The 20,715-nt window shown below is 36.3% G+C and overlaps 1 protein-coding gene across 4 annotated transcripts in view; it reads right to left on the bottom strand.

Annotated features, from left to right (window-relative positions):
* LOC149080331 (phospholipase A-2-activating protein-like) overlaps positions 1-20,715 on the bottom strand; it is a 312,878-nt gene that overhangs the window by 187,751 nt on the left and 104,412 nt on the right. For all 4 annotated transcript variants that reach the window (XM_089239466.1, XM_089239467.1, XM_089239468.1 and 1 more), the window contains exon 3: positions 9,110-9,331. In XM_089239466.1, coding sequence (XP_089095592.1) covers positions 9,110-9,331 — 222 coding nt within the window. The remainder of the gene's footprint in view (positions 1-9,109; positions 9,332-20,715) is intronic.

Raw genomic sequence — 20,715 nt, 5'->3', positions numbered from 1 at the left:
TAACAAAGGGACCCGTGAAAAATTATAACCCGGGTGTCCATAGAAAAATAACGACCTAGGCAAACCACATTCCCAGATGTGGAAGCCCCTAGCTGTCAGTATAACTGCTTTATCTAAAAGCACTGTAGCCTGCATGGCAATCATCGTTAAAAAAAAGATAGGTCCAGGGCAATTTATTTCATAGGTTCATTAGATCATCGTGTATTTTATGATACAGACCAATCTTTCTCATAGTATTCAGATCTTGGAAGGGGCGATCACTATCTTCTGGAACTGCGTCTGTTTTGGAATCAGCTTTTAACTGTAAATCCCAATACAATTAGAATTGGTATGCAGAATATGATAATGATGAGACAAAAATGGTCACTGTAGCTGCAAGGGATGCTAGCTTGTTACTGTATCATTTTCATTATCAGTGTCTGCCACATACCCAAAGAAAAGTTTTGTGAATTTTTGTTGCCTCTGCTTGTCTACCTAAATAAGCTTTGCTGCAATATCTTACATCAAATATCTTTCAAACCAACCATGATCCAGACAAAGTAATTTTAATTAATGCGCAGCTGGATACCATTTCCTATTGAACACTAGACATGCTGGTGAATGGTGTAAAAAGAAATGACATATCAAGAAAAAAAATAGCAGGAAATGAATAGAAAACTTAAAAGTAAAACAAGTGACTAAAAATCTGTTAAAGATGCTGGAAAATAAAATACACGGAGCAATCACAAATCAGTTAAAAATAGAGAGTGAAAGCAGATGTACTCAGATTGAATTTTTTGTGAAAATAAATCAAAGGAGTTAGTTGACTTTTTTTTAAAAAATAGCTGGAAACATTGATTGAAGGTTTTTTTGTTCTGTGGATGAGCGGTAATTTGCTTAGTTTGACCCCATTTTATACATTGTCAGAAGCTTAGGTGCCAAATCCTGGGGGCCTCAAGTTAATTCCATTTACGGCCCCCAAGAAATAAAATTGCGAAGAGGACAAACGGCGTCATAGAAAAGTAAGCTTCTATTGTGATGGAACTTCAAAGTTTCCTAAGGGAAAATTTTGTTTGTAGTGCAAGATGGCGCAGTATTGAAGAATTTTGTTCCGTGTTTTTGTAGCAGTATGTAGCAAATGAGGGGGAAATTAGCAGGATGTAGTAGACATTGGAAATTGTAGCAGTTTGTAGCAATTTTACCAGATTTTCCACTCCTGTGTACAATGAAAACATAATTCCGGAAATATCAAAAATTTAAGCTTCTTGTTCATTTTTCACAAACCCTGTCGGTTTTTCTAGTGTTGAACAACCAACCTAGCCCTCACACTTAAAACTATCAGCTACTAGCCCAAGGAAAGCATCCCATACATTATCACCACTGAACTAATCAAGGTCAAGGATTACTAAAAGCAATGCTAAAATTAAAAAACCAGAACTCCAAAATCAAAAATCTATCCCTTTAAGACAGGAAATTTTTGAAAGAATGAATTTCTGTTAGTAACCGCACGATCATTCGGCCTCAGGTTTAAAGGGCTATGTAAAAAAACTATACCAAAAAATTATAATATTAGACACTGAAATTAAGAAAAAATATAGGAGACAACATACCCCAAAATAGTATTAAAATGTTCAGAAAAAAAGGTTAACTATTTCCTATCAATACATAACTTAACAAATTAACAGTTAAAATGTGGTGGAAAAACCACAATTTAACCTTTTCACATACAAGCTGCTTGCGATAAATTTGAATGATCTGTATTAGATGTACAGGCAATAAATGTGGTAGCCTTGTTCGCATGTTTAAAAAAAAAATAAAATAAAATAAAAAAATAAGGGTGGGGAGGAACAGTACACAGAGTTACAATTAGATAAGAGTATTAGTAAGTGCCTTGCTTTTCCCCCACCTATAAACTTGTTTTGTAGTTTTTTTCATTTGTTCTCTTTCTCACTTCCGCGTGCAGTATATAATATAAGGATTAGTTCTGAGAAAGATACATTATATGTGTGTGTGGGTGGGGAGGGAAATAACTAAACACAAGAGTATGGAAAGAAAAAAACTTTCTTTTTTTTTTTAGCAAGGTTGTTGCTCATGTGTTCCTTCACAAATCCCTTATATAGGGGATAGGAAAGGGGGTGGAGTGTTGATATGCATGAAATCCCGTTTGAAGGCTAGAGAGTGTAACGTGTAGAGAAGTGATATTGAAACTATATGGGTTGAGCTTGAGAACAATAGACGTCAAACTTATTGTTGGGGTTTGTTACAATCCACCGAATAGGGATCAAAACTACATCGCCAAATTGCATGATGAAATTTCCTACATGTGTAAGCGTAAGAGGGTTCTCATACTAAGGGATTTCAATTACCCAGGTATTGATTGGGAGAACCTTTCATCTAGAGATCAGTATGAAAGAGGCTTTCTTAAAGTTGGTGCTCTTTTGTATCAGCATGTATCAGGAGCCAATAGGGGTACTGCTATTTTGGATTTAGTTCTTACTAGTTCTGAGGATCTAGTTAAACATGTTTCGGTGGGGGAAGAGTTTTCTTCTAGTGATCATCATATAGTCAGATTTCACTGTAACTTTTCCTTGGGTAAGGTTGATAACAAAAGACTGGTTCCTTGTTTTCGGAGAACTAACTTAGATGTTTTGAGAGGAAGGTTAGCGGAAGTTTTCAAAGACCGGTTGGAATCAGTAGGGGTGGTAAGTCGATGGGTAGAATTTAGTACGAAGCTGTCCTCTGTTTTGTACGACGTCATACCCTTTGTTCGAAAAAAGCATGTTTGTACATCGCACCCTCTATGGTTCACGGATAGCGTGCGGATCCTTTATCTTGAAAAGAAAAGAGCATCCAGAGAGAATAAAAGTGGACGAGGTGACCTATCATTGTTTACTGATAAAATAAGACTGTTGAAGAAAGCGATAAGGGATAGTAAAAAGGAAGTTGAATCTAGGTTGGCAGATAACATTGGCTCTGACCCAAAATCATTTTTTCGATACGTCAATAATGGATGTAAGGGGACGGTTGGCCCCCTGTCAATAGGAGGCTCTAGGTTAGAGAGCAATGTAGGCATGTGTAATGCTTTCAATGACTTTTTCGCATCGGTTTTTAATGGAGATAATGATATTTGATATACGGTACGGGTGTTGCATGGGGTAATAAAACCCTCAACGATATTCAAGTATAAGACGTGGAGGTCCTAAATCTTCTAAGAAATGTATGTGCACGCAAAGCACCAGGACCAGATGATGTCTATCCCAGGGTCCTCAGGGAATGTGCTAATGAATTTTTGGGTCCAGTCGCACAGATATACAGGAGTAGTGTTGCTGAGAGTATAGTCCCAAGGGATTGGAAACTTGCTAATGTTGTTCCGATATTTAAGAAGGGTAGTAGAGAAGCTGTGTCCAATTATCGTCCAGTGAGTTTGACGAGTTCCCTCTCGAAAATTTTGGAAATTATCATCAAAGGCAGTTTGTGAAGTGGATAGACGAGAATAATGTGTTGTCGGATAATCAACATGGGTTCAGGAAGAGGAAGTCATGTGTAACTAACCTCCTTTGCTTCTATGATCACGTGACTAAGGCTTTGGGTAAGAGCAAAAATGTTTATATTGTTTACCTTGATTTCCAGAAGTCATTCGATCGTGTCCAACATGGTAAACTCTTGAAGCGTTTACACGATATTGGAATTGGGGACAACTTGCGGAATTGGATTGAATCGTGGTTAAGAGATAGGTTGCAACGAGTTATGGTGAACGGGGAATTCTCTGGTTGGACAGACGTCACAAGTGGAGTTACTGAAGGAAGTGTCCTTGGCCCCATACTTTTTTCACTTTTTATCGATAAACTCGATCAGGGTATCGATGGGATTACTAGCAAATTCGCAGATGATGTGAAGTTAATGGGGGTAATCGAAAATCAAAGCGATAGGGAGTCGCTCCAGACCAGTCTAAACAGGATTGCAACATGGGCAAATGAATGGAGCATGACGTTTAGCATTGATAAGTGCATGGTCGCTCATTTTGGTTCGAACAACCCACGGTTCTCTTACGAGTTGAATGGTGTCACTATCTCGGATGCAACTAGGGTCACCGATTTGGGAATTCTCATTGACGAGCGGCTCAGGTTTTCTGAACATTATTCAGCGGTGATCAAAAAAGCGAATAGAATGCTTGGTCTCATTTTCAAAAAAGTCTCTTCGCGTTCTCCTTAAGTCATTCTTCCGAGGCTTAGTTCATCCTGGACTGTAGTATGCTGTAAGGTTTTGGAGACCAAACCTACAGAGGGACATAGACTTGGTTGAACGGATGCAGAGAAGAGCTACGCGTGTCCTTATTGGCCCACGGGGCTTGAGTTATGAAGAGAGACTTCATTTTTTGAATATGTTTACATTGGATGAACGCAGGTGTCGAGAAGATATGATCGAAGTGTTCAAAATTTTCAATGGGATGGATAGGATGGACCATGATTTTGGTGACCATGATTTTTGATGGACCATTTTTAGTACACCACCAATCAACTGCTTTTACAAGGGGAGACCAGTATCGATTGGTGAGGGACAATGCAAGGTTATGGTGTACGTAGGGAATTTTTCTCTAATAGGGTTGTTAAGAAATGGAATAGCTTACCCCCGGAGGTAGTAAATTCAAACACAATTCACATGTTCAAAAAGAACTAAGATAAACATGTTGGGGTAAATCGAGAAGCTATCCATACTTAGAATAAGACAACCATAAGTATTCTTTACGGGCATTGTATAATATTTTATCATGTGTATATATTGTTTATAATTTTTGTTAATTGCATTTTTAATTGGGTTGCTGTATTTTTGAAATATATGACATCCATATTTTTATGGGCATCTTTTTCTCAGCCACCTCGTTGGACATTTTGCCTGCTGTGGCGTTGTAGTTGTATATGTAATTTAAACTACAGAAATAAAACTATAAAATAATGATTAAACTATAAGAAATTTAATAGAATGATTCTATATTCACCAAAAATTCAAATTGAGTACATTTTTTTTCACTCTTTATTTTCAACTGATTTGTGATTGCAATGTGTATTTTATATTCCAGCATCTTTGACAGATTTCTAGTCTCTCGTTTTACTTCCAAGTTTTCTATTATTAATTTTCTACTATTCATTCTCTTGATATGCCATTTCCTTTTACGCCATTCACCGACATGTTTAGTGTTTAATGGGAAATGGTTTCCAGATGAGAATTAATTAAATTACTTTATCTTGGGTATGCATGACCATGGGCATGAATGGTTTCAAAGGAACGAAAAGGTAATTCATGTAAAAGTGTTACGCTTGTTATATGTTCAAGTGTTGAGATCTATCTTCTGCAAATTTCAAACTATGAATGTTTTAGATGGAATAAATTGCAAAAAACATTGTCATTTCTGATTCATTTCATTTAGCTGGAACATTCACATGGTACACAATAAATGTATGTAAGTTTATGAAATTAGTGAATATAAAGCACAGGATAAGAGCTTTAATGACCAAAGTACCAATTAGAATTTAGCTTAACAAATTCCAGAAAACTGAAAAAACTGGGGTATTTTTCTAAAAAAAAAGTCGGTAGAGAAAGAAAACTATATTTGCCCCGAAAATACAGGACAATGCGGGAAGTATGGTCACTCCCATCCACAACAATATAAGGAGAGGAAAAAACACCCCTCCCAACAAAGAGCTCCAGATCCGCCCCTAGAATTTTCTGTTTTCTCCCCAAAAATGAAATTTTTTTGTGATTTGATGAAATGACTACAATTTACACAACGTTTATGGAGCATGTTTTTTTCTCGGGTAAATTCTTAGGGAATAATTTTTTTCCCTGAATGTAGGGATTTTTTTACAATCATGGGCGAAATTCGGGAGGTATAAGTTTTCGGGAGATAGAGTAAAAAGCCATGAGACTTGGCAGCTATGGCATAGAAAATAACGACCTAGGCATACCACATTCCTACATGTTGAAGCCCTTAGCTGTCGGTATAACTGCTCTATCTAAATAAACCAGGGTTTTAAGCTAGATAAAAAATTCCTTTTGCAAAAAAGCAAAAATAGAGAGAAAAGCTTTAGCAAAATGCTACAATGCTAATGATTGATGGTTGGATGTCTACTCGTTTCGTAACTCCTGTAGGTATTTTTGTGAAAGTGGCTACTACTTCTTTTGCCTCGTAAGATTTTCTTTCGCATTTTGCGAAAAATGCGACAGTAGCTTAAACCATGAAATGCACTGTAGCCTGCGTGGGATGACTTGAAAAAAAGGATAGGTCTAGGGCAATTTATTTCATAGGTTTGTTAGATCATTTCGTATTTTATGATACAGACCAATGTTTCTCATAGTATTCAGATCTTGGAAGTGGCGATCACAGTCCTCTGGAACTGCGTCTGTTTTGGAATTAGCATTGGCATGCAGAATATGATAATGATGAGACAAAAATGGTCACTTTAGCTGTGAGGGATGTGCTAGTTTGTTACCATATTTTTCATTATCAGAGTATCTACCACATACTCAAAGAAAAGTTTTGTGAATTTTTGTTGACCTCTGCTTGTCTGCCTAAATAAGATTTGCTGGAATCTTACATCAAATACCTTTCAAACCAACCATGACCATGGTCTACACAAAGTAATTTCAATTAATGTGCAGCTGAAAACCATTTTCCATTGAACACTAGACATGCTGGTAAATTGTGTAAAAGTAAATGACATATCAAGAAAAGAATAGCAGAAAATGAATAATAGAAAATTTGGAAGTAAAACAAGAGACTGAAAATCTGTTAAAGATGATGTAAAATAAAATACATATAGCAATCACAAATCAGTTTAAAATAGGGAGTGAAAACAGATGTACTCGGATTGAATTTTTTTGTCAAAATAAATCAAATGAGTCTACTTTTTCTATTGGAGAAAAATAGGTGGAAACAGTGATTGAAGGGTTTTTGTTTTTTGTTGTTCTGTGAATAAGCAATAATTCGCATAGTTTTTTTATACGTTGTCGGAAGCTTAGGCGCCAAATCCTGGGAGGGAGGGGGCCTCAAGCCCATTCCATTTACAGCTCCCGAGAAATAAAATTGTTAGGAGAACAAATGGTGTTATCGAAAAGTCAGCTTCTATTGTGACACAACTTCAAATATTATCTTACGGAACTTTTGTTGGTAGTGCAAGCTCGTGCAGAATTGGACAATTTCTGCATTTTTGTAACAGTATGTAGCAAATGAGGGGAAAATAGTCAAAATTGTAGCAAAATGTAACAGACGCCGGAAATTGTAGCAGATTTTCCACTCCTGCATAATTAATGAGTTATAATGCTTTAACATGGTTCGTACTTTTCCAACGAAAAAAAATTCAAGGACTATTCAAGCACTTTTCAAGGTAAAACTTAAAAATTCAAGGACTTTTTTTACAAACGCATATTTTTCACATGAAAATGCACATTATTTAATTTTGATTAAAACTTTCAGAGATTACATTTCTACCTACTTTATTTCACATCATCCGTAATGAATAAAGGAGGCCACATACACATATATATCATACAAAACATATGACACATTGAATAACACAGTTCGTGCCTGTCAATTTCCTCATTGAAACATCTCTAAATATTGCAATTAATTTTCTTTTTAAGACTAAAAAAAAGAACTCTTCTAAAGATAGAAAAAGATTAAATTATTTCTTTCATTAATTCTGAATTTATTTATTTCATTAATAATGAAAAAATTTCTTTCGTCAATTCTGGAATTTTTTCATCAATTCTGGATTTGTTTTTTTCGCTAAAGCTGAAATTCTTTCTTTCATCAATTCTGGATTTGTTTCTTTCGCTAAAGCTGAAATTCTTTCTTTCATTAATGCTGAATTCTTTTATTGATTCTAAAATTATTTCATTAATTTTGGAATTATATTTCAATAATTTTGGAATTATATTTCAATAATTTTGGAATTATATTTCATTAATTTTTGAATTATCTTTCATTAATTTTGGAATTATCTTTCATTAATTCTGTAATTTTTCTTTCATTATTTCTGTATTTTTTTCTTTCATTATTTCTGTATTTTTTTCTTTCATTAATTCTGTAATTTTTTCTTTCATTAATTCTGGAACTATCTCTTTCATTAATTTTGGAATTCTCTCATTAATTTTGGAATTCTCTCATTAATTTTGGAATCATATCATCGATATTGAAATTATTTCTTTCATTTATTGTTTCAAACTCCTTTAAACAACTATGGATGCCATTAGAAAATAACGGAGATGCGCCGACATTCAATGCGTCACGTGATCTTCCAAGGAATGATGTAGACCACTGACGTCATACCAGTGGCAGTACTAGAACGCGGGGGGGGGGACTGCCCCGGGTGGCAATTTTTAGATGAACATTATTATGAATTATCGAATTCCGAATTGGTGGGGGCGGCAAGACAATACAAAAATTCTAGTTATGGCCCTGCGTCATACTCCCTCCAGTAATATAAGCTCAATGGATTTCAGCGCCGATTCACCCATTGAAGCACAGCTTGCATTTGGCGACAGATTTGTCTGGCACACTCAGCAACCAATCTTAATAGAAGGGATTTTTCAGCCACACAAGTAATAATTAAAAGTACACACACTTGCTAATAATTTTTTGTTTTCTTTCTTTAAAAAATCTTGTACAAGCGCTTCACATCACTCCTCCTAAATAAATATTTTGTTGACAGCATGGGCGGAGATACGGGGGGGGCAGCGTGAAATGTGAAGTTGACTGATCTAATGTATATATGCATATATGAATTGGCATCATCATCGTGCCCCCCAGAAATAATGACCGTGCGCCCCCCCCCCCAGACTTCCAAGTCAATCTCCGCCTATGGTTGACAGTAATCAGAGGAAGCTTCGCTCACTTACGGACCGAAAGGTTGAAATTATTTCGGCAAAAATTATTAAACTTTTTTTTTCTAAGATATTGATTTCTCATGTCATCCAGAAAAAATTCCTAGTACAAAAGTTTAATGACTTCCAACGACTCCAAATACGTCTTCTTTAAGTCAACTTTCGTAAATTGGAACATAGTGCATCAGTGTATTACACAACAATAAAAATGGATTAAACTGCATACTTTTCAAAAAAAATACTAACTTACCTCTGAATATTCTTTCACTCTTTCCAGAACGCCACAAACGTATAGTTTTATCAGCAGAACCAGTCAAAATCGATCCTTGATCTTTAAAAATTTCGACTGCCCATACAGCTTCTTGATGACCTTCTAACACCATCACACACTTTTGTCCTAACCATACACGAGCAGTTTTATCCCATGATCCACTCACAAAAGTGCCAAAGTTTCCAGCAACCAAAGAACATACTGGAGAAAGAAAGAACAGGTAATAATTTGCAGACAATAAAACTAACTAGAGTTATTCTGGAAACATCAAGCAAAAATTATATATAACAACTGGATATAAGCTTTTGTTTATAGGAGAATAGCATTGGCAACAATAAATATCAATGTCACCAAATGAAACTCGAGAACATCCTAAACCCATTTAGCAGAAAATTTTTAAGTCGTATCTTGTGTAGATGAATAAAAATAGACAACATGCAAACCTTCTACATTTCCCCCCACTGAAAAAATATTTTATTAAGGAAAAAAAAAAAAAAAGGACATTAGTTTCTATCTTAAATATTCATTCAAAAGTTGAAGAGGGAACATTTTTTTTAAATATCTCATGCTATGTAACTCTTTTACATTCTCCAAAAAATATTTTATTAATGCAAAAGTGTAAACCAAAAGTTTCATTTCATGCAGATAGTGTCCCTGAGTAATTGATGAATATTCCACGCACAGAACTTCTTCCTGCATACATCTTGCAAGTCATATATGCTGTTGCTAGCAACCCTAGACCCCTCCCTAATATTTCATTCATTATCAGAGCTGCTGCAGCACCTATGAATAAATGTTCTTTTTCAGCTATACACATAGAAAATGCACCTTGCACATCAAAACTGCTCAACACTTTATTGGTCCAATGAAATAAAATAAAAATAAAACAGATCAGTGCAAGTAAGTAAAATAATTAGAGCAATGATTCACAATCTTTTATAACTTGCAAAGAATTTTTTGGTATATAATTTCTATGGCGGAGCCCAGTAGGCAAATTTATTTATTCATCAGTTACTGATTTTTATTATTTAAATAATATTTATATCTTATTTATTTAGTATACAATCAATGAATAATATAATTATATATAATATAATTATTTTTTCTTCGAATTTTTGTTGTTTTATATTTTCCTTGAGCGGTCGCGGAGCCCCTGGAGAGTGCATGTGGAGCCTTTGAATACCGGTTGGAAATCACTAAATTACAGAAAACACACATTGCAAATGAGTGCCAAAATCATTTTATAGTTGCCATTCCTCTCCAATTAAGTAATTTTCTGTGCTTTGGTGGCATTACATATGGTAGATAAACACAATAAAAATGTAAAAATCGCTACTGAACAAAAAATGTTCACTCATTTCAATTCTCTGTTAATGGATCATGAAACCGGTTGCTGTTGACATCGCGAATCCAGAGCAACCCTTATGCAGCATCTGTACCATTGCAAAAATGACCCCCTTCGAAGATGAATTTTACAAATTTCTTATATTGTCCAGATTTTCTAGGTCCTGATATTAGACACTTATTTGGTCTATCATCAGGCTCTCTTGCCAGCCCATATTGTGAGCTTACCATATTCCTTTTAATTAAGCCCAAATGTCTTGCAATTCTTTTAATAGGGAAAAATAAAACAATTTAATCACTGACCTTTTTCCAATCTGATGTTTGTCTTTTCTCAAACTCTGATTCTGTCACACGTGAATACAAAGTTGTTAAGACTGGAAATACCAGGATGACCTATGTGCCATATTTGCACACAAATGTATTACCAGTATTATTATAATATCCAATTGTTGTTCCCTATACTGCATTTTTTTTAATGACTTCCAAGACATAATTTGGAGTGACAACCCAGTTATTATTTCAAAGATGGGTGGCGTGCCTACTCTCCTTTATAGCTGTCTTAGTTATGCCATAATTAGTCTTCAAAGATAGATGCAATTTTTAAAAAAACATTGGCCATTCACAGAAACAACAGACAATCTGTGGCAGTTGGCACGTCTGTGTATAGCGTAAAAGAATTTTTTGAATCCATTTTTATCAGAAAAAGAGCATCTACAGTATACGATTACATATACGGTAATCATATGAATCAGCTGGTTCAAGACTGTAACAATGTTATGTACATCGAGAGAACGGTAGAAAATAACTTTAAATATCTCCCTGACATGCCAACTCTGCTTATACACTCCCCACTGCAATTTAATGTGAGCCGACTTCCCATAGAATTACACACATTGAATCTTTAAAATGCTGATATCTAAAAACAGAGAATTCTGTTTTTGCAGTCTTGAACCAGCCCGTCGATATACTGTAGATCAGTGGTTCTCAACCTTTTTTTTGCCCATGGCCCCCTTTCAACCATTTCTCATTCAAATTATTCAAATATTATCACAAAAATTGCCATGTTTTCAAGACAAATAAAATTCAATTGGTCGAATGGTCGATGCGTTTCGGCATGGAGAGCCGTCATCAGGACCTTGTAGTCAGAATTCACATGAGCCGGCTCTCCATTGAAGAGCGTCGACCATTCGACCAATTGAATTTTATTTGTCTTGAAAACGAGGCAATTTTTTTTTATAAATATTCACATATTGTTTGAAGTACAAATATGTTTGAATTTAATTAATTTTTGATTTATGAAAATAATGGAAAAGCAAAATGAACATAATAAAATACAGTAAAAAATACAATAAATTATTGAATTATTTCCAATCAATTTCCTAACGGAAACAAGAAGCTGATTGCCAACTTATCCCTTACGCCAACCAGCCCCAGTCTTCCCTATGATTGCATATATTACTTGGAAATAATTCAGTAGAGAGTAGAAAGTTATCCATATTTCTATGGGAATTATATTAAGTATTTATTATGTATCAGAGTTCAGCCTCCAAAATTGACATCATGTACAAATGTCTAGAGCAAATCCTAAGTGCACGATTGCAAAGTTTTTTAAAGGGATGTTAATACTAGAACCGTGGAGTGGGCCAATTTGACCCAAATCAAAATTTCTGTAGGCAAACGATGTCACAGATAAAGAATAAAATTTTGGCTTGTGCCAAAATTTTATTCTCTACTTTTTTATTTGTTTTGAATGGATTTCCAAACCTTGGGAAGAATCAGCGTACAATGAATCTCTCTCTTTCAGAGCACATAGTGATACAACTGATGAAGAAATTTGAGAACAAGGGCAGAAATGCTTCCACTACACCGAAGCTGGCTAAAATGCTAAAAGCCAAAAAATATGAGCTAAGTAAGGTGGGTGAGACAACATACAAGAGAAATGTTATCTAACGCAATGAGCATAGAGAAACTACAGATGCATTGAACATCTCTACTAGAATACGATTTCATAATGAAAATTTCAAGGATGATATTTATAAAAAAAAATTAGCAAAAAGATAAAAATTCTTTATTACACAGCACACTTCATCTGACAGTCGATATCAGCAGTGGAAGCCACAAAGAGCTTTCAAAAACTACTTCACACTACCATTCAACAGTTTACCATAGTTGTAGCCGATGAAATGGCCAGAAAACATTTAGTGAAGGTTGCATCACGGTGGTGGCCTGTCCACGTTTTCTACAACATCCTATATGTCAATATAAAAAAAATTCTGTATTTTGTATAGAACCAGTACAGAAGGCCAGACTATTTTTCGAATGGAGTTTCTCTAAAATCTTATTGAAGAGATACGTTCATCAAACACGTTGCCCTTGCGCAAGAGGAAATGGTCGTGGGCTCTTGAACATGTAACTATTCATGAGTCATCAAAAAATAAATAAATGAAATAAATAAGTCTCGTGTCAGATAACATCAACATGTAGAAACAAAACTTAATTTTTGCATGGGTTGTGCAACTTCAACATGAGCTGAATGTGGAAGAATAAAAAAAAATGCTCCAAACAGCTCATCATAAATTCCACTTATCAGTAAGAAATCATTACTTATTTGACAATATATCATATTATATCATATTATAGACTTTCTCATACTTAATTTGATGTGCTTATTTTACATCTTTGTCATATCATGATATTATTGAAAAAAGTTTTTGCACTGAACAGTGTAAATAATGTATACTAAATCTTTTTAATGAATTATATGACTTTTTAGCTAATTTTGAAACCCAGTTTATATTCATAAACAAATATCATTTCCTGTTATGAATATACAATTAAACAATATTGAATAAATATAGGGAAAAACCCAGGAACCGAAAAGAAATTGCTGTTTTCGCTATGAAACACTGTTTCTTCACGGTTTGGGTCAATTTGACCCAGCACAAGGTTCTAGGTATACCGAAAGTACTGCAGTCGAGGTCGTAGCGGGGGGGGGGGGGGGGACTTGAAGGTCTGCCACCCCCAAAATATGAGAAAATGACCGAAAAAGAGAAAAAGATAGCCAAATCTATTGTTCTATCACTTTGGTCTCCCCCCCCCCCGAAATGAAAGTGGTTTCCCCCGAACGAAATTTTTGGCTATGCCCCTGGCCGCAGTTCTAGTCTTAACTTGATTTTTTTTTAATTGTTGTTCATTACTCATTTTCTATGACTTTCACGTTACCCTGTGTAACTTTGTTTTTCCATTATGATATCAAATCATGCATTATTTTTGATTAAGCTTAAATAAAATATTCAATAATTTTATGAACCATCATATAATTCATCTCAACAGTGTTTATTACTCATATATAAACATTTCTGAAACATTACATGCAATAAATTCATGGTTTTTTTAAATAGGAATTGGACAAGATGTATTTTTTTCTTGAGAACAGAAACAGGGAGTCAAATTTATTACCTCATGAGAGTAACATCACTTTAGCTCACTATTTTGTTTTCATAGGGTTGTTTTGCAAGTAACAATACATAATGTATAGACATAAAAAATATTTTAGGGGTCATTCAACAGGGTGTCTACCAAATACCAAAAGCAAAATTCTGTGACTGTTTGGGAACATATCTGACTTTTTCTCATTCGCAGAGCTCCCACACAAAAAATTAGAAAAAGTAGGATGATGGAAGGCAGCCAACCCCTTTTAGACAACATAATCATAGCATTAAAAAAATCCTTAGAATTTTTTATTGAAAAATTTTTAAATTAATTTTTCTATTCATATACCACTATTTCAATACCTTATCAAATTGATTCGAGCAAAATGACAGAAATGACTTGATTACAAAAACAATTTTTTTGGCCAAAATAGTGTCTTAGCAACCACAGATAATCCTTTTCTGCTCTCCTCAATATATATACACTCATGTCCATAAATTGAGGATAATTCAGAATCACACGGAAATCGAAATCTAAAGTAAAAATTTCACCTGTAGAATTATCACACACATCTGCAAGAATGATATGCAAATTTCAGGAAGCCACCAGATGATGCCGATAGAACGTCACAACGGTGAGAGTGTAAGAGGGGGGTATATAAGGAATGGTGGCATAGAAGTAAAATTGTTCACAAGAGTTCTGTAAGGCGCTCAGTGCGATAAGCGAATAGTTATGACACAGAGGACGCATGTGGATGATTTTTTACGTGGTAGAATTATCGCCCACCTGGAATGTGGGCGTACTCAGGTGGAAGTATCCGAGGAACTTGGAATTGCCCAAAGTGTCATCTCTAGGCTTTGGCAACGATTCCAAGATAACGGAAATGTCAGTAGACGTTACAGTACGGGTCGCCCCCGAGTTACAACGCTGAATGAAGACCGGTATTTGGCAGTAACTGCCAAAAGAAGCAGACGGAGCACAGCATCCGACCTGTCTTGCAGCTATCTGCAGCCACGGGTACCACAGTTTCAAGGCAAACCGTGTACAGATGTTTGGGAGATATTGGTCTATATGCTCGCAGACCTGTCAGATGTGTTCCGCTCACGGCAACTCACTGTCGGCAGCGATTAGCCTGGAGTAGAGAACATGCAATGTGGACATTGTCACAGTGGGCTTGTGTGATGTTTTCCAACGAGTCCAGGTTTAGCTTGCAGTCTGATTCACGTCGGGCTTTCATATGGAGAATGCCATTTACCCGTTACCACCAAGACAACATCATTGAACGACACCGTTACGGTGGTGCAGCATTGCTCGTTTGGGGTGGAATTATACTGGGTTCCAGAACAGATCTGCATGTTCAAACCAGAACCATGAAAGCCCAAATTTATCGGGACATCATTCTGGAACAACATGTACACTTGTTTAGGAGTGCCATGGGCGCAGAATTTGTGTTTATGGATGACAACGCCCTTCCTCACCGAGCAAACATCGTAAACGAATGCCTTGAATCTGAGGATATAACCTGTATGGAATGGCCAGCATTCTCACCTGACTTGAATCCGATAGAGCATGTGTGGGACATGCTTGGCTGACGAGTTGCAGCCCGTCAACCACCACCTACATGTGTACCAGAACTTCGGAGAGCAATGCTTGCTGAGTGGAATGATCTTCCCCAAAATCAGATCGATAATTTGATACTCAGCATGCCTAGGCGTTGTACGGACTGTATTTCATCGCATGGGAGACATACAATGTATTAACCATCATACCAACCATGTAATAGTAAGTTTTTGTAAAGGAGATATTTTTTAAAATTGCTCCAGGGAGCAAAAATCGTAGTTTTTATGAATGGTATCATACATACACCATCATTTTTGTTCTTTATCTTTTGTTTAATAAATGGGCTTTATGAATAAGTAACCTTTGTTTTGTTTCTGAACCTTTATTTGCCGGAGCTGGCATTATCCTTAATTTATGGACATGAGTGTATATTACATTTTTTTCGGGAGTCTTCCACAGTCCAGTCTGTCTCTTCAACAATACACACAACAAATTATGGAGATATTTAAGATTTTTAAGAATGACACACTTTCAATACCACTTCCAAAAGCATAGTGCAAAATGTGTAAATTACAAAAGGTCCAGTATAAATAAGTCAAGGTGGACCAGATGGTTTTACTGCATTGTCCATCCATTTTAAAAAGAATTTGTTTAAATTTTAGTGGTCAATGCCAGTGTAATTATTTTGCCAGAGTGGTGCAGTGGTAAAACGCTCATCTTCCATGACGAAGGTTACCGTTAAGGTCCACAGGTTCGAATTCAGGGAAGAAGAACAGAAATAATTTCTTTACCTACCGAGCCTAGGGTGACCACTGATAGATAGTGCCTTCATTTCACACAGTACTTCCCTGGTTGGAAATTGCAGTATGGTGATATATGACCAGAGTTGGTGTGCGGTAAAGTAGTGTAATCATTTTGACAAATGAAGCACTTTCATTTCTAGCTCTTTACTTGAGCATTGCAATATTGTTTGTCTCTGCATGCCCTAAAAATACAGAAGACAATTGAATGCTATTGGGTATCATCAAAGTTATAAAACCTAGAATAGGTCTATTTACCCAACTGCTTTGTTATGCAAACTGTTGTTTCACGTATACACAAAATGTGTACCATAATTTTGAAGGATGAATGTTAGTTACTGTCCAAGACCATGAAGTAGTAAATACAAATTTTTTTTTTTTACCAGGCAAAATTTTAGAAGTAGACTACTCTATTTGTACAACTCTCAAACTAAACAAATGAAAAATTACTAAACCACCAGAGCGATCGTCATGATGTACAGCCGGTATTTAAAGGAAAAACTCCCGGCCGCATGCGTCTGAACGAGCCAATCGGCTTCAAGGTCATTTCATTTACATATGATAGCAGATCGGCAACATAACGATCGACCTTGATCACCGCCACACGACTACCGCTGCCGACGGAAAAAAAAAGTAAACATTTATGTACTTGTGTGATGACAATTTGACTTTTACGCTGGGAACCCCATGGATATATTACAGTGGCTTCCCAAAAAGTTTGGCAGATATTTTCACCATATAAAAGAACCACTTCAAAGCATAAATAGGTGCACAAATCAATATTTTCAACTCGCCACAACACTGCTAGGAGCCGCAACGCACTCTTTTGGAAAAACTGGTGATTTGGCCTAAATGTTGTGTTGCAACACAATTAATGGTGAACGAGTTTGATGTCTGTGTTCTCTTATTCTGTCGCATGTGTATACTGTACGATTTTGTCGTTCATTATAGTTAGTCGGTAAAGATACAGGTGATAAAAAAAATAAAAAATAAATTAAAAATATATATTTTTCTTTCACATTAGAAAAATTTTTTCCCTTTTCACCTGACCCCCACCAGGATGGGGCTTACAGGTTGCCATAAGGCCCGGGAAAATAATTGCTTTTTCCATGCTATAAATTTACAAAGCCCCCAACCCAGTGAAAACTCTGGCTTGAGGACCCGCCAAACATCCAACAGCCCTGCTCCATGGATGTGGGGGGGAGGGTCATGTCCTTTCTACAGAAAACCAATATTGTTGTCAAGAGGACTACCCACTGATGTTATCTATTATGGTTTCCCCCCTCCTCCTCTAGGAATTATCACGCGATCGTGAGTACTGCTTTACGCCCAGATCCCACTGCGTCACGTGCGACAACCCAGCATAATCACCCAGGATTCTGATCTGGCGAAATCAGTGCAATCGATATACAATAAGAGAGAGACAAATGATTTCAAAAGAATTTCTAGATTTTAACATAAGTAAATTTATTAATACTTTCAACAATTATGTAGGTTAACAATTAACAGAATTATCACAAAATTATTTCTCAAACTCATACCAGTCCCCAATGCAAGTCCGTTGTCTCATCAATCTAGTCCGACTACAGGAGTTTGACGATATTTCTCGAGTCACATGAGTCGTGACATCATTGACCTTCACGGAAGGTCACGATCCGAGACGAAGCCTCACGTGGCGGCAAGAGCTGCAAACTCAACGGCCGAGGTGACGATCGGAAGCAATGATCGATGCTGAACCATATGACGGACGGATGAACGATGACAAGAAGGCATGATGGATGCGGAACCAGCCGGCGATGTGTAAGCATCAGTGAGACAAATTATTTCATACTTTGGATGACTCACCCAAAGGCGATCACCTTCACCTTAATTGATGTATACTGAGTTGAAAATGAGAATGAATGCGAGCTAATGCGAAGTGACTCCGGGTATTTATACCTATAAAGGAAGTGCGGAACGATCCAACTCCTGGGACCGACCATGTCAGAAAAATACACATCATAGCACAACCAATAGGAAAATAAATTTAATTTACATAAAGAAATGACAATAGATTTTTTATAGGAACTTTCACAAAATAAAAATGGCAACAACAATTTAAAGTGGCAATGTGATCAGGATCGCACATTTTTCCGGACTATGTGAGCAATGAAAATATCACACACTAATTAAATCAACCGTGCACAGTTATAAAAGATAAGAAAACATAACAAATTCTATTAAAAATTATACAATTACAACTATATAAACATGTTTCAAATTTAAGAGATAGAGGCAGGTTTGGCAAATTCCCCAAAGGTTTCCCACTATTGTTACACATGGTAGACGCTGCAGCACTTGAGGTGGAATTGAAGATATATAGGTTTGTACTGTAAGCGCACCAACATGGCACCTCTGCCAGCGGCAAGTTTTCTGTCGCAACAATTTACATTTTCTTCGTGGTGAAAGCGTTCATAATCTATTGAAAGATCTATTGTGCATTCTCCCAACTCATTGTCTACAACAAAGGGACTGCTCTTCTTCCAAGGTTGCAAGAAAAAGAACAGCTGGAAGGGAAAATCAAGACACCGAACTTGGCACTTTAATACTGTATTTTCTAACTAGAAGTCAGATTTTTTTCAGCAAAAAAATATCAATCTATTTCTGAAGCAAACTAAGCTACATAATTCAAATTATTACTGGCAAAAATTTTCTTTTTCTTCAGCTTGTTCTTTAGTTTTTTTAAGCAAATTTCAAAATGTTTAGTTGTTTGATTTTTTACTATTGCCCCTCCCAGTCTGCTGCAGAGCCTCTTGGCATGGGCCCTTGCATCACATCATGAAGCGGGGGCCAGGCGAGATCTGGGTTGGGCCCCAGGCCCGATCTTTCACAGGCTCTCACAAATGAATTTATAGTGTGGAAAGCAGGGCCGTCTTAATGGTGTCATGGGGCCACCGGCCTGAGGCTCTACGTAGCAAATTCTTGAAAATTTCAACCGGTTCTCATTTTTGTGAGGTCCGCGTGGGCCCATACATCAAGACAGCAATGGTGGAAATACAAAAACAATTGCCCTGGAGCCCTGTTCGCTTCCCTTGGGTGGGGGACATGACTTAACTGAAAATTTACGAGTGCGACTCTACATGTATGCATGAAGGAAAACAAACTTGATGACAGCCTTCATGAAATTATTTTATTGCTTCGCTTGTTAAAACTGAGATAGAAGCAGGTTAATCCTTTGCTTTTCTGATCCATGCCCCAAAACAGAGGTTGCCAAAGGGTGCGTTGCTGCTACTAAGGGGTTGTGCGGTCTTTGTCAAGAGCGTTACGACAACTTTGTGTCTGTGCAGTGCTTTGGAATAGTGCTTTCAAGACTACTCACGGATAAACGAAGACAAGGTCAAAGGGGACATTCAAGTATTACGTCAGCATCGATGGGGGGGGGAGGGGGTTTCAGATTTGCTGACTTCAATGACAAGGGGGGAGGGGGGGTTGGATGATGCTTACGTAATCAACCACCCTTTATGAAGATATGAAATATTCTTAATGGCATCTTATTCAGAGCGCCAAAAACGGAAAAAACCTTTCGATAGTTATTGGGCACCTGAACTAACATTCTACCTATTAATAAGTCCCCTACAGCAGGGTTTTCCAACTGGTGTTCCATGAGAGCTTTTTTGGGGTTCCGCGGAATCAAAAGGGACCCAAAATCCCTGAACCCAGGTTAGCTTGAAAAGTTTTCTTGTTACTGTTTCACCTGAAGCAATTTTTTATTTTTATTTCTGTTGAGAACGGGTAACCGTTACCCTAAAATAATTCAGAGAAAATATTGGATAATCGACCAGTAGAAGACAAACAATATTATTGTTGGTTCTTTTCTTTCTTCCTATTCTTGCACACAAGTCCTTCAAACAACAGTCAAGATAACTTCCTGGGAATTAGTATTCTCAAAACTCTGAAGACCTACATAATGATTTTTATGACGGTCTTCCTTCAAAGATTCGGAAGTATTACATTGTTCCTTTGCATTCTGTGCCCCCACTAAATTCTCCCATGCTACAAATTCATAACCACAAATGGAACCTTGTTTACACAACATTCAAGAGGCCACGTCAAAACACTGTATAAGGGTGAAAATCGTACAATTGAAACTTCTTTGAAAATGAACACCCCCCCCCCCCATCCCATAGAGCTCACAGAAAATATCACAAAAATTCAATGGTTTCAATTGCATATTTTCTTATATAATAATAATTCTTGAGAAAAATTAGCCCCAATATTTAATTTTTCAAAACAATATTATAAATTACTTAAATAACTAATTTGCATCATCGTTCCTTAAATCCTGAGTATTCTTATATTGTTCTTCTGAAGATTTGGAAAAAAAACGTAACTCTTCACTTTTAAAAAAGTTTTTTTTTTTGTTTTTGTTTTCCATATCTAAGCAAAGAAGATAATAGTTGGACATCGAGT

This window comes from Pholcus phalangioides, unplaced genomic scaffold (genome assembly GCF_987345545.1).
Source record: "Pholcus phalangioides strain wild (caught in Gottingen) unplaced genomic scaffold, Ppha-v1.0 ptg000011l_1, whole genome shotgun sequence".
Lineage (NCBI taxonomy): Eukaryota > Metazoa > Arthropoda > Arachnida > Araneae > Pholcidae > Pholcus > Pholcus phalangioides.
This window is presented reverse-complemented; position numbering and strand designations above follow the sequence as displayed.